The 20,231-nt window shown below is 28.2% G+C and overlaps 2 protein-coding genes and 1 long non-coding RNA gene across 17 annotated transcripts; 1 reads left to right on the top strand and 2 right to left on the bottom strand.

Moving 5' to 3' along the window:
• The first annotated feature begins 1,271 nt into the window (after positions 1 to 1,271).
• Positions 1,272 to 12,820, top strand: LOC112802620 ((-)-isopiperitenol/(-)-carveol dehydrogenase, mitochondrial-like). 2 transcript variants are annotated; one of them, XM_072237776.1, is made up of 3 exons: positions 1,272 to 1,520; positions 10,305 to 12,332; positions 12,450 to 12,820. In XM_072237776.1, the coding sequence occupies exons 1-2, from the start codon at positions 1,324 to 1,326 to the stop codon at positions 10,906 to 10,908; spliced, it is 801 nt and encodes a 266-aa protein (XP_072093877.1). In that variant the 5' UTR covers positions 1,272 to 1,323; the 3' UTR covers positions 10,909 to 12,332; positions 12,450 to 12,820. The 2 variants fall into 2 exon arrangements, 1 of the variants encoding a protein (XP_072093877.1); XR_003202456.3 differs by lacking the exon at positions 1,272 to 1,520 and having other exon boundaries at positions 11,409 to 12,182; positions 12,289 to 12,332; positions 12,450 to 12,682.
• Positions 12,821 to 13,721: 901 nt separating this feature from the next.
• On the bottom strand, positions 13,722 to 14,220 carry LOC140184760 (uncharacterized). The gene is made up of 2 exons (XR_011882404.1): positions 14,082 to 14,220; positions 13,722 to 13,973 (listed from the first exon to the last, which is right to left on the bottom strand). It is a non-coding gene; the product is annotated as an uncharacterized lncRNA (long non-coding RNA).
• A 26-nt stretch (positions 14,221 to 14,246) lies between these two features.
• On the bottom strand, positions 14,247 to 18,337 carry LOC112802621 (proteasome activator subunit 4-like). 14 transcript variants are annotated; one of them, XR_011882401.1, is made up of 9 exons: positions 17,862 to 18,337; positions 16,266 to 16,330; positions 16,043 to 16,179; positions 15,737 to 15,828; positions 15,581 to 15,657; positions 15,232 to 15,275; positions 15,096 to 15,138; positions 14,858 to 14,956; positions 14,247 to 14,703 (listed from the first exon to the last, which is right to left on the bottom strand). XR_011882401.1 is itself a non-coding variant. In XM_072237778.1 (8 exons), the coding sequence occupies exons 5-8, from the start codon at positions 15,629 to 15,631 to the stop codon at positions 14,595 to 14,597; spliced, it is 312 nt and encodes a 103-aa protein (XP_072093879.1). In that variant the 5' UTR covers positions 15,632 to 15,657; positions 15,737 to 15,828; positions 16,043 to 16,179; positions 16,266 to 16,330; positions 17,862 to 18,287; the 3' UTR covers positions 14,247 to 14,594. The 14 variants fall into 14 exon arrangements, 4 of the variants coding, with proteins under 4 accessions (XP_072093879.1, XP_072093881.1, XP_072093878.1 ...); XR_011882400.1 differs by having other exon boundaries at positions 14,792 to 14,956; positions 17,862 to 18,333; XR_011882402.1 differs by having other exon boundaries at positions 14,792 to 14,965; positions 17,862 to 18,287.
• Between the last annotated feature and the right edge of the window lie 1,894 nt (positions 18,338 to 20,231).

Here is a 20,231-nt window from a genome sequence, read left to right on the forward strand (position 1 = left end):
TATATATTTAATGTAATGATTCATATAGTTTTGATATGTGGTTATTATCAATTAATTGAAATAGATTAGATAGAGGTATATTATGAAAATGATTGAGGGTTTCCAATTTTTTAAACTTAATTAAGAAGATGCAAATATTGCATTATTACATGAAATCAAAATTAAAAAAATAAGAAATAATAAATAAATAATAAATCAACTTAATTAATTTTTGTCATGATATTTCTAGTCATTATTTTATTTAGAACTATATGTAACATAAAAGAATTTTTCGTTTACTATTTATGACTTTTTTCATTATCTATATATATATATGTGTGTGTGTGTGTGTGGGGATAAAAATAAAAAATAATTATTTATCAATTGTAAAAAACATGAATAATATAATAAAATAACATTTATTTTGAATATTAAAATTAAGAAAATTTTTAAAAAAATATAGATCTTTTGAAAATTTTAGACAAATATTAAAAAATAAAATATTATTTTAGTCTTTAATGTATAGACTAAATTCTAATTTTATCTTCATGTTTAAAATATTCTCTTTTATTTTAAATATTTTATTTTATTTTATTTTAGATTTCAGACTAAAATTATTTTTTTTAATATTTATTTTTTCCTATTGTTATATTTTTATTATTACTCTATTATTTTCGCTCTTAAATCACTACAACAACTCTTATAACTCTATAATCACTATAATAATTATGATTTTTCTCATTTAAAAAAACTCATAATAGAAAAAAAATATTTTTAAAATAAAAATTATAATAGAACAAAATAAAATATTTAAAAACGTTAAAGAACAAATAAAAAACTTAGTTCAAATATTAAATATTAAAATAATACTTTATTTAATGTTAACAGTAAAAAATATTTTACCGATTCTCATATTTCTAACACGTGACTGGTATAATTTTTTGTATCATTTAATATTCACACACAAATTTGGAGAATTATTAAATTAAGAATTTAATTAACATATATCTTAAAAATATATAATAAATTTATTATAAATAAAAAATTGTAAATATTTTTATTTAATAAATATAAAATAAATATATTAAAAATTTAAATTTTTTATATTTTTAACAAAAAAAATTAATTTATAAATTTAACAATGTTTTTGTAAGACATAAAATAGATAAATTTTAAATTAATTAGAGGATATTGGGTCGGTTTGGGTGAGTAATAAATTAAACTGTCCCCACATGTCAGAGTCAATAATGAATGAATTCTTAATACTAACTAACAAGCATACATACAAGACTGCTCCATTCTCCATCCATAGTGTTTCCCCATAACTATCGTTCAAATAAAAAAATGCCTGAGACAGCTAATTCCGTTGGTAGTTCCGGCCACAAGTTGGCCGGCAAAGTAGCCATAGTCACCGGCGGGGCAAGCGGCATCGGCGAAGCCGCAGCCCGTCTGTTTGTAGAGCAAGGTGCAAGTATGGTGGTGATAGCAGACATCCAAGATGATCTCGGCAACCAAGTAGCTGCATCTATTGGCTTTCACAGGTTCATCTTAGATATATGCTATTATTTAATTATTTCCATGATGTATTCATAAATAATGAAAAATACTTCTTTAAAAAAATAAATAACATTTGAACTCCGTCTTAGGTCAACGCTAGCTTGCTGTTTTATCTAGGTAATTTTATGTGACTTGTATATCCTTAACACATCAACGCTAATATTTTTATTTTTCTAGACTATGGTGAGTATATTTTGAGAAATACTTTGATGAATTAGGTTTGGATATAATCATTTAAAAAATTTTCAGTTTATTTATTTTTTTATAACATAATCGATCCAATTAAAGAATTATTTCAAGTAAACAACAAATTTAAAAATATATATATATTTTTTTCAAAGTAAATAGCAAAAGAAAAAATTGACTAAATATTGTTTGAGAAAATTAATATAAATTTTTTTTCTAATATTTATTAAACTGAATTAGTTTTCAGTAGTATTTGAGTAATCCATAAAATTTAACATTAACATATTTGAATATCAGCATCCATTTTACCATATATAAGAATTTATAAATTCTACTCACACAATAATATTTTACACAAAGATAACAATTAAAAATTATTAAATAATTTATTTTTATATATAATTAACTTATTTAACACAATATTATTAATATTTTAATTATTATATATATTACATAAAAATATTTTTATACGAATAATTTTTTTACAGTAAAAATTTATATACAATTATTTTTATGTAAAATTGACAGTTAAATAATATTAAATAATTTAATAAATTTGACTAAAATATTTTTTAATAATTTTTCATTATTAATTAGACAATTCTACGTGAGTTTTTATTTTTGGATAAGTATAAGTAGATAATAAAAATACTAAACAATATAAATTTAAATATTCATTTTACTAGATATGTGAATGATTATTTTAATATTAAAATTTAAAAAAATAATTTAAAAATATAATATGTTTTTATTTAATTAAAAATTATTTATATTATTCAAAAAAATTATTAGTTACCTAACATTATTCTTTATTTTTTTTTTATCTTTTATGTATATATTTCGCTCTCAGCTGATATAAAAGCAGTGATGGGAAGTGGGCACGATGAAGCCATCTTAAAAAAACGTGCTCCTTTCTTTTAATTATATATTGGCTATCGCAATCACCTGTCTAATTCAATAATTTATTAAGCGTCCTTAATTAGTTCCCTACCAAAAGTATTTTATTCAAAAGTTTCAATACCATATATAATGCAAGGGATATATTATGCATCAAATTCGAATTCAGCACAATTCATTTTTTCCATGATTATTATCATTTATTTCTACTGAAAATACAGTTGTTAAAAATTTGTTTACAAAATATTAATTTAAACAAAATGTATAATATTTAGATTAACATCATTATTATTAGAGAAAATTTCATTCTATTCTTTTAAAAAATATTAAAATAATATTTTCCTTTTCTTTATTTGTAAAAAATATATTTTTCTCTCTTATGACTTTTAAAATACCTCTTTTTTAATTTATTTTAAATTTTTTGTGTTAACTAATATTAATTTTATCTATTTTTTTAAAAAAATTATTTTTTACAAAAATATCCTTTAACAAAATTCTTTTTTTGTCATTAAATTTTTCTTACCAAAATATCCTTTAATAAATTTTTTTTATTGATTAAATTATATTTTTATCAAAATATTTTTTAAAAAATTAATAATTAAATTATTTTTTCTAAAATATCCTTCAATAATTTTTTGATTATTAAATTATAATTTTACTAAAATTTTTATTAACAATTATTTTTATATTATTATAATTTGTTGATATCAATATATATTATTTTAACATTAAATAAAAAAATCTTATCACTTTTACTATGTATAACAATTAATATATATTAATATCAAAAAATAATCTTACCAAGATTTTTTTATTTAATATTAAAATAATATATATTGATATTAGAAAATTAATATTAAAATATAACTATAATTGTTAATAAAAATTTTGATAAAATTCTAATTTAATAATTAAGAAATTACTGAACGGTATCTTAGAAAAAAATAATTTTAATTATTAAATTTTTTTAAAAAAATATTTTTACAAAAATGTAATTTAATCAATAAAAAATATTTTATTAAAAAAATTTTGGTAAACAAAATTTAATGATAAAAAAATAAAATTTTTGTTAAAAAATATTTTTATAAAAAATAATTTTTTTTAAATTGAATAAAATTAACATTAGTTAATACAAAAAATTTAAAATAAATAAAAAAAATTTTAAAAATTATAACAAAAAGAAATACAAATAAAGAAGAAGAAAATATATTTTTAACATTTTTTAGGAAAAAAAAATAAAATTTTCTCTTATTATTAACATGCCCCATGAAAAAAGTATTAGCAAAATTAAAGTAGTACATCTAGAAACTAATCCTAAAGTGTTTTTGAGAGGAAACTGGGAGTAAGTATATATAGGCCATAGGACACAAGTACAAATAAAACATATGTAAGGTTGGAGATAGAAGATGATATGACATTAAGACAGAGATAATAAAATAAAAATATTAAAAATTATTTTTTGTGTATTGTGTTTAGATACTATGAATAAGATATTAATGTAATGTTTTATATTATATTTAGGTAGATATGAACAAAATTAAGATATTATATAAAATAATTAAAATAGTCATATAATTCTAAATTTTTTACATTAAATATAAATTAATTTAATAAAAAATAAGAGTAAATAGGAATACAAAAAATTACAAAAAGAATTAGTCTATGAACTAATAAGATAAAAATGATATTAAAGTAACAAAATTAAGAATAATAAAGTAACATAAAGTAGAAAAGTAAATTAAGTCTTCGTTAATACAACATGCCATAAAAAAGAGAATGAACGATAAAAAAGAATAAATTAATTATCTAGTCAAGTAAGAAATTCTATTAAAAAAAGAGAATATTTAAACAAAAGAACGTAGAGAAAGAAGAACTATCATATAAAGAAGAAGCTAAAATTAAGAAAAATAAAAAGAGATAATAGTAGAATAATAAAAAATATTTATGAATAAAAAGGAAAAAAAATTTGATAAAAAAATCCGAGTCCACATTTTCAAATTTTATGTCTATCATTATTCTTCATAAAAAAGTGAATATAAAAATATAAAATAGTGTCTTAGAGATAATATATTTCGTGTCCATATATTTAAACATATTTTAAATATTCGTTGTATATATTTCTATATCCTGTTTTCGAAAACAAACACTACCTAGACTACATACTAAATTGTAACCGTGCGCAACAAATATTTCAATAAAACACTCGACATTATAAACTAACTTCTTTTAAAATATTTGCGTATTTATTATACAATATTTATAATCTTGTAGCTATAAAATAAGTGACTATGCCACAAGTATTTAAATAAGTATCCAACCATGCATCTATTGTATATTGTATGGAAAAAGGTGTAAAATACAAAAAAGATTTGGGTGCTTAACAAAAATATTCTTGACAGATTAAAATAATAAAAACACTTCTAAAAAATTTAAAAATATAATGAAAATAATCAAATATTATATACGTATGTATGTATTCTGAATTAAAGTTTTTTGGATCAAATTTTCATAAAATAAATGGGCAAATTAGTTCTTAAAATATTACTCATTCTTTAAATTGATTTTCGAAAAATTCTTTTAATTAAATTCGTTTCTTAAAGATTTTAAATTAGTCATATTAGTCTTTCCGTCACTTCTATTGCTAACAGCGTCAGAATTTGTTAATGTGGTATGTATCATAACACATATCTAATAGTCCTAATTGACTATTAATATGATTAGTTTATAAAAGTAGATCAAATAAACTTTAAATTAAAGAATTCCAATGCTTTAAATTTCTTCCTCAATTAGGTTTTGATTTGATCTAATTTTATAAACTTATTATGTTAATAGTCAATTAAGACTTCTAATTGTGTGTTGTGGTGTCACTTAACGTGTTACATTAGCAAATTTTGACACCATCAACAAAGAAAATGACAGAAGGATTAACATGACTAATTTAAAATCTTTAAAGGACGAACTTGATTAAAAAAATCTTTCGGAGATCCATTTGGAGAGCGAGTGATCTTTCAAAAACTATTTGACTAAAACATTTGTTTCTCATATTCTTGAATTGAATCAAATAGTCATCGATCAACTCAGATTTTTTCTTTCTCACTGTGAATAAATCAGACAATGTTACTTTCATTTCACCTCTAAAGAATTGATCATTAAAACTTCTTTCTAACTGAATTCAGCTATAGATTGAGTTAGGTTGCAAGTTTGAAAATCATGTGAATAAATTCTTTGTCAGAGAAGAGAGAAAATATATTATTTTCAAATATTCATTACTAGCTAATTCATCGATTTTCACTATATAACGAGCTATGTGCTCGACCGTCGATTCCCCACTTTCTTCTGCAAATTTAGTGAGGGATTTGGGAGTTTTGACTCCCTTGGAGAGTTCAGTCTGTAAAGCATAATCTGAAAAGGGGGATATAAAATAGAGTTGATTTGTCATTCCTATATTTAACTCTGTTTTCTTTAAAATCTGTTTGATAACTTGGATTATATTCTGACCATAAACTTGAGCAGCATTGTTTGCTCTCGTCTTATTCAACATTTTATTTGGATCATCTCCTCTATTTAACATTAGAAGAAGATTATTAACCGGCATTCTACCTATTGGCGATACAAACGGTTGATCGACTGCTCCTGTAATATCATCGACACGTAGCTATCTGCTCTATTCTTGCATAATTATTTTTCATTATAGGATTTAAACTGTAGCCATTTGCTGTGTAAGTATATTGACTAAATCATGATGGCTATTCTCAATTTGTTGTCTAAACATGGCCAAAGATTCGACCGCGTTAGGAGACGTTGTTTTGTCAGAAACTTAATTGTCTCGACATCCCGAGAAATATAGAGGCACGTCCTCCACCAACTGGAAACTTCATTGGGTTGCCCCGTGCCTTGTGTCGAAACAACATTTAGCATTACTACATCAGATTGCAAGGATATTGGACCGATCCTAAATATGAGTGATTGCTTATCAAATATTGATAAGCATTATAATTTGTCATATTAGGGTTATAGTGAGTCGGTATACCCATTGGAAAGTATCCTAGAGGAGATGTCGTGTTATACAAGGATTATTCCTCGTAATGGTCATACTTCCTATAAATCCCATGTTAGGGTCTTTCATTGGTGGATAGTAATTTAGAGGTAGTCCATATGGAGGCCATGTATTGGATACTGTAAAAGAGACTTCTTCTATTATCACAGGGTTCATCCTTTGACTTGATGGGCCAGTCTCTGCCTTTAGGCCTCTTGTATTTTTACCAATGTTATTATTCGACATATTCGTCAAAGTAGAGGCTCTATCAAACAGAATTAATTTTCCACTACGTAATCATATGTAAAATTTGACACGTTATTTAACCCAGTGTCCCGCTGAGCGTGTCAATTTGTTTCACTTGATTTTTGGTAACCTTGATAGGGTGTCGAATCAAATTTGTATCAAAATCTCAATTCGGAAAACAGATACAACTCCTCTGAAAAAGAGTGGATTTGACTCGAGAATTACTTAGCATTTGTGCAAAATAAGCTATGTCAAAATACTGTTGGCAAATTGTAGCAAATAAAAGGAAGTACATAAAATAAATGAAAGAGTAAAATTGAAACTAAAGGAAAGAAAAATAACAATAAAAATATTAAAAGCAAAGAAATGAATTAAAACAAAAAAAAGGAAAAATAAAATAAAAATAGACTCCTAACACTCACATGCACTTGCACTCCATGATCTTCCGTTGGTTATTGCGTTGCTGGGACTGAAAATTTTTGCAGAGTTCTTGTGTGATGATGAAATATTTTTTATTGCAATCTCTGAACTCATATAGACTTCTCTTACTTAGAGAGACCATGAAGATAAACTTGACCGTGAAGAATCTTGACCACAATCTATCTTTCTGATTTTTTTTAAGCAACGACCTTGCCTTGACCATGAAGAATCTTGACTCCCAAGTTTCGATATCCCACGTCTTCTTTTACTTTAGTATTCAAATCTCACGTTCTCTTCAGATTACACCCCAAAATTCGCACCTATATTCTCAATTCGGTTTGAAGATGGAGTAAAAAGTCTTGACGTTTGATGCATGGCTAAACACTAGTTTAAAAATTCACAAGTTATAAAACTCAAATTTCGTTGTAAGCATAATTCTAAATAAGAACATAACCCTATCAAAGTTTAGAAAATTGTCACAATTCAAATCGATTACCGAGAGTTTTAAATCTCAGGTCATTCTCCCTAAGAATTATAATTGAGTGCTCAATTATTGGCTATGAGAAATCGGAAGTTTTTATTACAATAAACAAAAAGCTAAATCACAAGAAATTAAAGAAGTAAACAATAATTAAATATCAAATGGTAATTAAACTAAGACAATTAAGGAAATTAATTAAGAAAGATCCTGAAAAGGATTGATGGTTAAGGATCACTATCCTGGTCATTAACTACAACATGATAATTATAAAGAGCAAATCCCATTCGTCAACCTGTAAATGGTGAGAAAAGTCAACCGGGCTTAACTAATCATAATCCATAAGTTCTAATCAATTTACTAATTGAATTAGCAAAAGATTAGCGTCAATAGAAACAAGATTAATTAAAATCTCTAAATTATCAATCAACTTGGATATTAGTAACTCAAGGTCACATAAGTTACCAACCCAAGGCAAGAGTTAAAAATTCTACTCCATAATTAATCCAAGCATTTTATCAAACACCTAGAATGTATAAAAGTAAAACATCATACATTGCAACATTGATAAAACCTACAACTACCAAATTCAAAAAAACAATGTCAACAACTTAAATAAGCAAATATGAAACTTAAAATATCAACTTTATTAATAAAACTCAAAAATTCACAAGTTCATCAAATAACAAAATGGAAGAAAGCAAACTAAGACCAAAGTCTAAGAAAATTATAATGCAAGAATAAGAAAACAAAATTAAAACTATATAATTAAACAAGACTAAAATCTAAAACTAACAAGAAAATTAAGTAAAATCTTAGGAATTTTAGAAAGAAGTTGGAGCTTCTCTCTCTAGAATCTCTCTAAAAGCTAAAAAAAAAACAATATGTAAAAAATAAATGTATAAATGTGTCCTCTCTCTCCATTATCTTGGCATCCAAAATGCTTCAGAATATGGCAATTGAGGACCTTTTGGAAGTCCAAAACGAGAAAGCGCATGTTTTTATTAATCCAAGCACGTGGAGATTTTTCGCTCACGCGGAAAAGTCTCGCGCATACAAGAATCTCGTGCATGAGAGAATCTTGCAGATGCGAAGAAAATTTGCTTTTGCGGATAATTTGCACGAGCGACAGAAGCTCGCCTACGCAAATAACTCTCACGGACGACATAAGCTCGCCCATGCGAGGACTTTAGCAACTTTTGTTCTAAATTGCTTTCCGAATTTGCTTCTTTTCTCCGTTCTTTTCGATTCCTTGTAGCTACTGAAGGGTCTTAACTCTAAAACACTTAAATAAAATTGATCACGACATCGAATGACATAAAAAAGAATTAAGAAAGATCAATGATTAAGAGTATAAAAAACATATTTTTCACTCATGAGTTCATTGGAAGTAATAATTGAAAAACTCCATAAATTAAGCCAAAATTGTGTGATTTAGTTGATAAACTCCATACTTTTTAATACAATTTATAACAACAAAATGAAATTTATCAATATTAAAAAAATAATAATTGTTTTTCAATTTTTTTTTGTAAGTATTGAAAATCTTCAACTTCGATGCTATTGTACCATCTTTATTTCGAATTCGACTTCCTCGTATCTGTATCTATTACTAATTTTAACTAATTTTATTAGATCGACATAATTTATAGTCAAAATACCTTCTTATTAAAAAAATTCACTTTTAGTACCAACAACACCCAAATTGATTTTAGAGAATTCTATATTGAAGACTTTCGTCTAATAAATTTTTATTTTCTTTAAGTCCTTAAAAGATACTTCCCTCGGATATGTCTCTCTGTCATTTTGAAAGGAAACTAATTTTTTTTAAAGTGTATTTTTTGACATCTAATTATCTAAAACATATGTAAAAAATTTGATTGAAATCCATGAAAGGATCAATTGTCTCTTCGATAAGAGTGATATCTTCGAAAACTTTTAAAGGATAATATTTTTTTAGAAGAAAGAGTCCTGGGAGTCCGTATTTTTTAAACTAATAAATATGTAAATTGAATATTAAATATAAACATCTAAAATTTAAAACAATAAAAACATAAAAATAATTAATTAAAAAATATTTGATGGTAAAATAAAATAAAACTAATTTAAAATATATAATTTAGGATTTATAGTTTAGAAACTATAATTTAAAATTTAAATTTAGGTTTAGAGTTTAAAATTTAAAGTTATCAACAACGAATAAGAGGTGGTGAATAGTGAATGGCGATGAGCCGATGACAGATAGTGGGTGAATAAAATTTTAATATTTAAAAAATAAAAAAAAAGTGAAAAGGAAAAAAAGAATAATTTAAAAAAGTTTGAGTAATTAAATAAGTTTATTTGTTGAATGATGTTGATTTTTTATTTTTATTTTTTTCACTCCTAACTAAAATTTTTATTACATATCAAAAGATTCAGTCTAAAACTTTTCAAAGATCAATTTGAGTGATTAGGCCGTTTATTCTACTTTTTCTATATGATATTTTTCCTTGGAAACATTCGCAGGTGCACCTACGTCCACTGTGACGTGGCAAACGAGGATCAAATAAAAATCCTTGTGAACACAACAGTCAACTCTCACGGAAAAGTGGACATCATGTTCAGCAACGCTGGCATCTTAAGCCCTTCAGACCAGACGGTCCTCGACCTTGACATCTCCCAATTCGACCGCCTCTTCGCTGTCAATGCTCGCGGCATGGCCCTCTGCGTCAAACACGCGGCGCGTGCCATGATGGAGGGGCGCGTGAGAGGCAGTATCGTGTGCACGGGAAGCGTGGCAGCCACACACGGTACTCCCCGGCGTGTCGACTACACCATGTCAAAGCACGCGGTTCTCGGGTTAGTGCGCGCGGCAAGCCTACAGCTCGCAGCGCACGGCATTAGGGTGAACTGCGTTTCCCCCAACGCGCTGGCCACGCCCCTGACCTGTGCGTCGTTTGGGTTGGAGACGGAGGATATGCAAATGCTGTACGCGCATAACGCAAGGTTGAAGGGTATGGTTTTGACTCCGAAGCATGTTGCCGACGCGGTGCTGTTTCTCGTGTCCGGTGACTCCGAATTTGTCACCGGACATGACCTGGTAGTCGATGGTAGTTATATCGGTGGTTGACACTTTTAGTTGATGTTTTATATATTGGAAGCGGTTCTGGTGTTTTTCCGTGTGGGGACGTGTTGAATCACGTGGGGACGTGTTGAATGATTTTTATAATATTATAACGGTGTTTGTTACAACACGATAAATTTACATGTATCGATATATTTAATATATGAACAAATAATAATTAATTATGTGAAATTTATTTTTTACATTAACATTTGATTTTTTTAAAATATATAGTATATTACTATTTTTATTAAAACACTTTTTTAATTAAATAAAAATAAAAAATATTTATTTATTTAATTTTATAAAAAAAATTTAAATATCATTCCTTTATTTGATTAAACAAAAATATCTTTTTTAACTTAATCAAATTTTAAAATTCAATTAATTCTAATTTTATAAATTTAAATAATTGAAACAACAAAATAAAAATATATTAAAAAAATAAAAATTGTTCTTTATCTGGATTAAACATATTAAAAACAAAGAATTTGTCCAATTCTCCTAGATTAAACATATTAAAAAATCAATCTTTGTTCATCTTTTCCTTCCTCTAATCAATCTGTCCTCCTCTAAAGCAAAGCAAAATATATCAATTAAACTAAAAATTAATGGTTCTTCATCTTCTCCAATTTTCCTAATATCATTCGTGCCCCACTTTTCTGAAGCAAATCAAGAAAAGTTCCAAACCAAAATGCAAAACTCTAGTCCCAAGTCATCCCCTGTCTCAACGCTTCCGCTTCATCGTCTTCCCTTTGTCCGGAACCCAGGTAGCTCGGCACGTTGTCCCCATCCTCGCTGGTTTCTCTGTCCGTGGCTTGGAGCAGCTTGCCATCGGGTCACCGCTTGCTGTCGTCTTTGCTCTCGCCGTCGTGTCGCCGGTCGCTGCCAAAGCCAGTCGCCGGTCGCTGCCGTTTGTGTGCAGCGAAAGCTCTTGGTCAAATCAAACCTCCTAGAGTTGAGGTCAGTAATTTATGTCATAGTTCATGAATTTTTTCCCTTTGTAAAGAATGAAATTCAATTGATTGATTTGTACATAGTTTCATTTGTACAAAACTAAAAGAAAATTTTTTTATCTCATTTCTTATTTAACACTATCGAGTTTTCTATTGCATTCTATATTGCATATGAAATTTCATTCTAGTTTCTTTTGAAATTTACGGGTCTATGCTTGTTCCTGGGCGAGAATTTTCGGCTTCAAGTTTCAGATTTTTTATCCCTGCTGCTTGCTCTGTTGCACATTCATATCCGGGCGAGTCTAGAACAAAAACAAGACCTAGGTAGGTAAAGGTTACAGAGTTACAGCCATAGAGGATCTTTGCATTAGAGCTAACAATTTATGAATATTATGACTATCTGATGAACTTTCTGCCATTGTCTCACAAGATCTCAAGCAGGATGATGCTTTATGTTTGAGTACACCTTGGAGGGTAAGCACATTTGCTTTTACTAGATCTCAATTATCATCTCCTTTGCAATTATATATAAACAGATCTCATAGAGTAATGGATCCAGGAAGCCTGCTTATTTTTTGTTTGCTTGAACAGGGCTGGAAGGATACCATAGTCAAGCAAGATCAGTCTCATGAGAACCAATCAGATATGAGAAGAAGAAGAAGGCTATTGCTATTTTTTAAGGCCTTTAGGCATATCTATCTAGAGTAGAAGCATGTTATGACATTTCCTTTTTTTTTTCTATCTTTTAGGTGATTATTCTTTACGTGAGAACTAGTTCAAGAACACAATTATCTAATATATTATTCTTTATTATTAAAGTTTAAGGGATAGAGCATCTTTTAGTTAATAATATCTATTACATAGTGCTAAAACTATGTGGTTCAATGATTGTGAACTAGTAGCATATATGTGTTTTAAATTGGGAGGAATCCAATGATTGTATTTATTTCTTCATTTTACTACCTAGTCGGTCCCTTTTTTTTAATAGTATGTTGTGGCTGTTCTTGAATTGATCATGTCAATGAACGGTGGGTGATCATTCTTCAATGAGATGTATGGAGAGCCATTAGAAACCCCTTTTAAAGTTGTAACGGTGGGTGATTATTCTTGGAAGGTGCATATTATATATTTTTAATGTCAAAGTTGCATTCATATCCATTGAACTTTGTCACTTTCCAAAGGGGATTGGGTTGTTTTTCATTTTCAGTGGTTATCAGAATAATTTGGTAGACAGATAGAGAGATATGGAGAGCTAGAAGGAGGATGAATGCCATGGTAGATAATGCATATTTTTTGTTGCTTGTTTTGGATAGAAACAAGCCACTATTGTCTCTGTTCCTATCTTAGAATATAAATTCATTTGAAATCCAACACTAGAGTTAATGTTAGGGAGTCAACGGTTGATATGCTAACAAAATTGATGACTATATGAAAAGCAAAATGGCGTCATTGTTATGAGTCAGATTAATATAGTAATTTCACTTGCAAGTAATTGCAATAAGATCATAATTTTTCTGTTCAACGGTTGATATGCTAACAAAATAAAGCTTGTAATCTATCATTCATTGTCTTACTTGTATATATATAAAAATTAAACTCAACAGTGTTTCGAGGTACATGCTCTTGATATACTTTGAAATGTGCATGTTGCACCACTCAATTGTTGTTTTCTTTCTTCTTTCATGTATATACTTTGTTCATTTTCAGAGGATGCAATCATGATTATAACTTAACAATTGCTTGTAACATTCCTTGATTTGATTCCTTGTACATTAATATCCACAATGGAATTTATAAATTGCATAAGTGAAGTCTATGTAAGCTTTATCAATGAGTAGAAACGTTGTAACAAGGCCATGGATGCTAAAAATTCAGTGTTTTATATAAAAATAATAGTAACAAAACATAGCTGAAGAATAAAAAAATGCTAATGTCATAACTTTCCAACACCAGAATTCTTCGTAAGAGATCTAACTATTCTTACAATTAATATTTGACCACAAAACTTCTTTCACTTTCTTTCAACAAATGACAAGAAATTCAATGGAAAAATGAATTGTTCTAGTTAATTCCAAGACGACAAATTGAATTTTTATTTATGAGGCCAAGATCCACCTGCATCAAACATGAAGCATATATGATTTTGTGACAATATCACTTGTAAAACTTATCAAGAAAAAAGTTGTTGCACGGGATCATATATTTGGTATAACTTAACAATACCTTAGGACCAAAGAGATCTCTGATGTTATCGATCCCGCATAGTATCATCTTTGGCTTGTTTCCAGAGACAAAAGAACTTGTCAAAATCAATTTTGAATGAAGTTCAGTAGTTAGTTAATATGTTGTACTAAAATTCCTAGTGTTTTATTAGATTCAAACAGAAAATGAGTACCGAAACAGAAGAATTCATAATAACTTTAACAAATGGTAGCATACAAAGAAGGAAATTTTTTTCCATTATTTGTTACCTAAAAGTACAAGGGACTGGCCCCAGAGAATTAAATGGCACCAGGGTCAAGCACCAAAAATAAACTATAAAGAATAGACTAAAACAAAAACAAGGTTGGGAAAAAAGAAAAAGAAAATTCACTGACATGCAATACACTTTTTTTTTGTGTTTGTCAGAATCTCTCAAAATTGTTCTAGCCATATCAGCCATTAAAGGTGTGAGTTAAAGCTTCTTCAAGGGATGACTTGGCATTGCCTTGCAAATCCTCGAGTACAGCAGATTTCTCACCAGGTGACAGCTTGTACGGTGATTTTTTTAAGAGTGTATTCAAAGCCGAAATTGCAAGTATCCTTGTTTGAGAAAGTTGACTTTTCAAATTCTTCAAAAAGTGGCCTATACGAGCAAAAGCATAAATAGTAAACACAATGCACAAAAGATAGCACAAAGGAGGATTCAAAAATATATAACAAGCAATACAAACCAGCTGTTTCACTCAGGATTCTAGTCAAATATGAAAAGAAAGAAGGCCAAATGAGTTGCCATTTACCGCCAATGCAAGCCAGTGGAATCAAAACTCATAGAGCCAATCTGAGAAACCAAATCTGAAAATCCCAGTCCACAAGTATGGTTGTCTTTGTCTGATATCCTAAAAAAACTTTTAAATACTTCAAAAAATTGAATGTTGTACTTTACAAAAAGCTGTTAAAAATCAGGAACTATTAAATTATATCAAGACAATAAAACTACAATACAAGTCAACAATCATCTGAAGGGGATAAGTCTACCCCATTAATTTCTTTCTGAGCTTTCAAGGATTCATGATGAGAACTTCAAGGAAAAACCAGCAACGTATTAGTCTCTCAAATTACCCATAGCACAACAATTTCTAACTACAATGGGAAACAATGAAAATGGAAATACCTTAAGAGAATAGCCATGATAAATGAAGAGAATGACTTCAAATCCTGGAATCAAATAAAGCATATAAGAAACATGAAACTAATAACCACCCAAAAAGACAATTTAAAGAAAATGCTTGATCATCATTGTAGTCAAAATGTAACAGAAAATGAAAATAGAATTGAAATTGCAACCAAACAGGCCTAAAATCCTGTTTTCTGATTTCACTTTTTCCTTCACAAATCTTAAAAATAAAGAAGATTGAAAATGAAAGCTGAAAATAGAAACAAAAATGCCAACCAAACATGCACTTTCCTTTCCCTTGAATTTGCAAACACAACAAAACTTACACAACCAGCTATATACATACCTGTACTGATCTATTGGATAATAATGAACCTGACTTCCAAGAAGGGATCATAGAAGATGATCAGTAGCCCCATTAACCTGTCATTGAGAATAAGAATAACCAATGTCAGATATGTACTAGTAGACCATTATCAACAAGGTTGAGAGAGAATAAAACCTTCCAGGATGTTGAGTCAAAAGCCAAGAAGACAGCTTCTTTAAATTGATCCTTATAGCGGAGTATTGCCGGACCGCCAAAAGTGATGCCAACTGATAATATTTTTAATTGATAAACTCTTATAAACTGATAAACAAAACCAGTCATTTACCATCCAAAGAAAATGCTCAAGCAGGGCTAGTTCAAACTACACATAGATCCAATCCATGCCCTGAATTTCACACACTAAAGTAATGCATCAAAGCAAAACTCCATGAAAAGAAACATATCAATAGTTTATTATCACACATAATCCTCTCCCCTCACCTTTCCTCCCCTTTTACCATAATGCCCTCCGGTTCACCTTTCCTCCCCTTTTACCATAATTCCCTCCGGTTGGCTGGTCCCAAAAGACTGTGGAATCTCACAAAGTACCGTTCTACATGGCAATGCACATTCTCCAGCTGTACAAATAGGGAACAGAACAGTTAAATTTAGAAGTAAATATGACTTGTTCAATGTATATGCTACATAAAATTGATGAGCATACCTGTGATAAAGTAATTTTTGAGTCATACATGCTGATGAATGAATCAGCTAAATCATGTGCCTCATCTATTTTCTTCAACCAACGTTAGCCAAAATAATAACAACCAAGACCAGAATATCCGGTTTATTAAAGAAAAAGTTGAGCTAAAAATAAATGAATAAACCCAGAGAATTTTCGAACACTTATGATAAGGGTATACAATACTGCCTAGTAAAAGTTAGTTCCAGTTGTGTGCTAAATCAGTAATGAGATGCCGAAAGTGGCCTAACTAGATTCAAACCAAAAGAGATCCAAATTTGACCAAAATGGAGTATATTTGGGAAACCTTCATTAGCTCCCTTGAAATTTAAACTTAAATGAATGAAAACAAAATGAGTAAAGGAACAAAAATTAAATGAATAAACAAATAAATAAATAAGCTCTCCTAGTTTCTGCCATCAATAAAAGTTGGTAAGCAACAGCATATTATCTTTCTATGCAACTGAATTCTGAATATAAGCATATCCACTGAAATCTAAAGACCAAAGCAGAGAGATAACAAATAAGTAAAACCCAAAATCACATCCACTCAAAACCTAAGAGAACATGTGATAATGACATTGAAGAAATATTAAACCAAATATAAGATTGATAATGACAATGAACAAAGAATTAAATAGCAAGTATTTCCTTCTTTCATTGCTGTCTTAGTTCCTTAAAACTCTCTGGTTTGCTCATCAATTTTACAGTGATAAACTAAAAGTCATTAAGAGAGAGAAAAATCTGTTTAGTCAAGAAGGTAAAAATAATAAAAATTTAAGCTAGATAAGTAACAAGGATCAAATTCTTTGTAACATTACATGCATATTTAAACCAAATGCCTATTTCTGCTATTGACTACTAGGAAAGATTAAAACAGTACTATTAATTTGGTTTCAACTTTCAATAGGCATGTGGCTTTTCAATTTTCTTCTGAGTTTTATAAAAATGATTTGTAACATGCTCTATGAATTATAATTAGCCAAACTTCAAAGATTTAGAGTTGTATTATTAATTATGATATAAATGAAACACTCGTATATGAAATAACATCAAATAGCGTGCTAGGGTGAATCATGATAGATGCAGTGAAAAATCAAGAATCCAAAATCAAAATCAAAGAACAGAATCAAGTCAAGTACAGAATAGGAAAAAATAGAAGCATTAAAAAATCATAACAATAATCAAGAATCAAGAATAGCAACCAAGAGAATATTAGAGAACTGCAGAAAATATACCAACCAAGAATCAAGAAATTTAAAAATCATAACTAAAATCAAGTACTACAATATTTAGTAGTTAAGTTACAGTGGTGATATCACTTAGATGCATGTCAATAAAAAATAAAGAATACATAAAAAAGCAACACAGCAACACACAAAACAGCACCACAGCAGAAGCTCATTCAAAAAAATATCAAAACACACAAAAATAGCAACACAGCAGAACTAGAGCTCATTAGTAATAAAATATTCATTCAATAAAAAATTAAAACACAACATTTAAATATTCAGTAATAAAATAATCATTGAAAATGGCATAAATAAAAAATACAGAAGAAGTTAGCAGTGAACTGACCGTCGAAGTCTAAGATTTTTTTTCTTGGTTGAACTTCTGCTCTCTGAGCTCGAAGGAAGGAAACTGGAATGGAGATGGGTTTTTCATCTGAGCAGTCTGAGAAGAGGGGGGCAGAATCGTAACAGAAACAGAGGCAGGCGACGAACACAACTCAGAAGATGGTGGTGAGATGGAAGAATCTGCGACGACCAGACGAAGAAGATGGTAACTGAGCGCCCGACGGACGGCGGCAGGAGCGTGATGGAGCAGATGAATACCAGGAACTGACGCGCCGAGGTTGAGGAAGAAAAAGCTGTGATTCTTGAAGGAGGAAGAAGCACGGACGACCAGACGACAATAGTAGTGCCTGAGAGCGACGAACGGCGGCAGTCCTTGCGGCGGTGGTGGAGAAGCTAGGGTTTCTGTTTTAACTTCCTTTTTTGATTTGGAGAGAAGCTGTTAAGATAGGGGTATTCAAAGGGTATTTTTGTCTAATCAAATAAAGGAAGGATGTTTAAGTCTTTTTATAAAATTAAATAAATAAATATTTTTTATTTTTATTTAATTAAATGGGTGTTTTAGTAAAAGTGATGATATATTATATATTTAAGAAAGAAAAATCAAATGCTAATGTGGAAAATAAATTCCACGTGGCTAATTATTATTTGTCCATATATTAAATATATTGATACGTATGAATTTATCATCGTACCGTAGCAAACACCTATTATAATATACTTCAAATATTAATATTCAACTAAAATCATAGTTGTCAGAATCGAACCGGTGATCGAATCGGTCAGATTACTGAGTCACTAGATTACTGATTCAACCGGTGAATCACTGGTTAAACCGGTTGACTCGGTCCTATATAAATAAAAATAAAAAATAGTTAAAAATTTAAAATTAAAATTTAAAATATATATTTTTACTAACATTTTAAGAATTTCAAACTATTTTAAAATAATATGGAATAAGAATAATAAATATTTTATTATTTTTACTCTATTATAGATATTTTTATTTTGTTTTTTATATTAAAATAACTATTATTTTTAATTTTCAATAATTTATTAATTAATTTATATTTATTATACTATTATAGAAATAAAATTAAAAATTAAATACATATTTTCAAAAATATATTAATAACAATCAAATATCAATTTTTATATATAATTTATGGTGTAAAATGAGATAATAAATTAGTCACTAATATAAAATACTTTCTCAATTTAATGAACAAAAAAATAAAACATAACACAATCAATATCAATATATTAATATATTTATATACTATGTGTTGTTACTATGTGAATCCATATTTAAAAGGATAAAAAACACATAAAAATTCAGTTATAGTTTATTATATATTTAATTTTTGACATTTATTATACTGAGATGCATGCTGGTGCAGTGGTAGGATGAGGGGCGTATTTGCTAGCTTGTCTGGGTTTGAATCCTGCATCCCTCATTTTTTGAGTAATCTGTACAGGAACTTCTACCATGGTACGGCGACGCGCGGGTGTACTGTGAACCCGCACGGATCTAGTGGAATATGGGTGCAAACCGACCGGTTTTTAACGAATTTGACCACCGTTGACCAATTTAATTGCGGATCCGATTCAAATGTCTGTCGAACCGGCCAGATCACTGATACTGATCGAACCGGCCAATTCAGTCCAGTTCTGATAACACTGACTAAAACACTATTTTTCTTTTCATATTAAAAATAATTTCTGACTAAAATATACTATAAATTATTGGAAAACTTTTATTAAGTGAAAACAATAAAAAGAAAGTTTTACAGACTTCACACAACCGGTTAAAAAGTTGTTAAGTATATAAAGATAGAAGATATCTTTTGTACTCTTTGTTACTTGTCTCATTGTTAATAATTTACATTTTTCACCATTTTTACCAATAACTTTAATATTACTATAATATTTATTTATTTATATCATAATATGCAATTTACAAACCAAAATTATAGTATTATATAATTTAAAATTTTAACATTTTAAAATGAAAGTGTTGAAAAAAATTCGATTATTAGTAAAAAAATAAACATTAATCCTAACTGTACATCCCTTGATTAATATAAATGTACTGTTAAATAAGAGTAAATAAAAAAAAGTCAATTTCAAGAAATATGTAAGTAGGTATTGGTAGAAAATTTTAGCTTTTAATAATTTAGATTTCTTTTGGACATATAATAAAAAACTTTAGGTGACAAAGATGTGAAATTATATACCATTAGATTTATATCCTTGTAAAATTAAAATAAATTAATTTGTAAATATAAAAAATAGTTAATAAACAAATTAAAAAATTAATATTAAATTATTTTTATTAAGTTATTTGAAAATTTTATATTTAATTAGAATTACT

Source organism: Arachis hypogaea, chromosome 5 (genome assembly GCF_003086295.3).
Source record: "Arachis hypogaea cultivar Tifrunner chromosome 5, arahy.Tifrunner.gnm2.J5K5, whole genome shotgun sequence".
NCBI lineage: Eukaryota > Viridiplantae > Streptophyta > Magnoliopsida > Fabales > Fabaceae > Arachis > Arachis hypogaea.

Coding starts and splice junctions, on each gene's coding strand:
- LOC112802620 (XM_072237776.1), top strand. CDS start 1,324: ATGCCTGAGACAGCTAATTCCGTTGGTAGTTCCGGCCACAAGTTGGCC. Junction 1,521..10,304: donor GCATCTATTGGCTTTCACAG/GTTCATCTTAGA, acceptor AAACATTCGCAG/GTGCACCTACGTCCACTGTG.
- LOC112802621 (XM_072237777.1), bottom strand. CDS start 15,631: ATGATCCCTTCTTGGAAGTCAGGTTCATTATTATCCAATAGATCAGTA. Junction 14,966..15,231: donor ATCATGGCTATTCTCTTAAG/GTATTTCCATTT, acceptor AGTATTTAAAAG/TTTTTTTAGGATATCAGACA. Junction 14,704..14,857: donor TCCACTGGCTTGCATTGGCG/GTAAATGGCAAC, acceptor TTGCTCGTATAG/GCCACTTTTTGAAGAATTTG.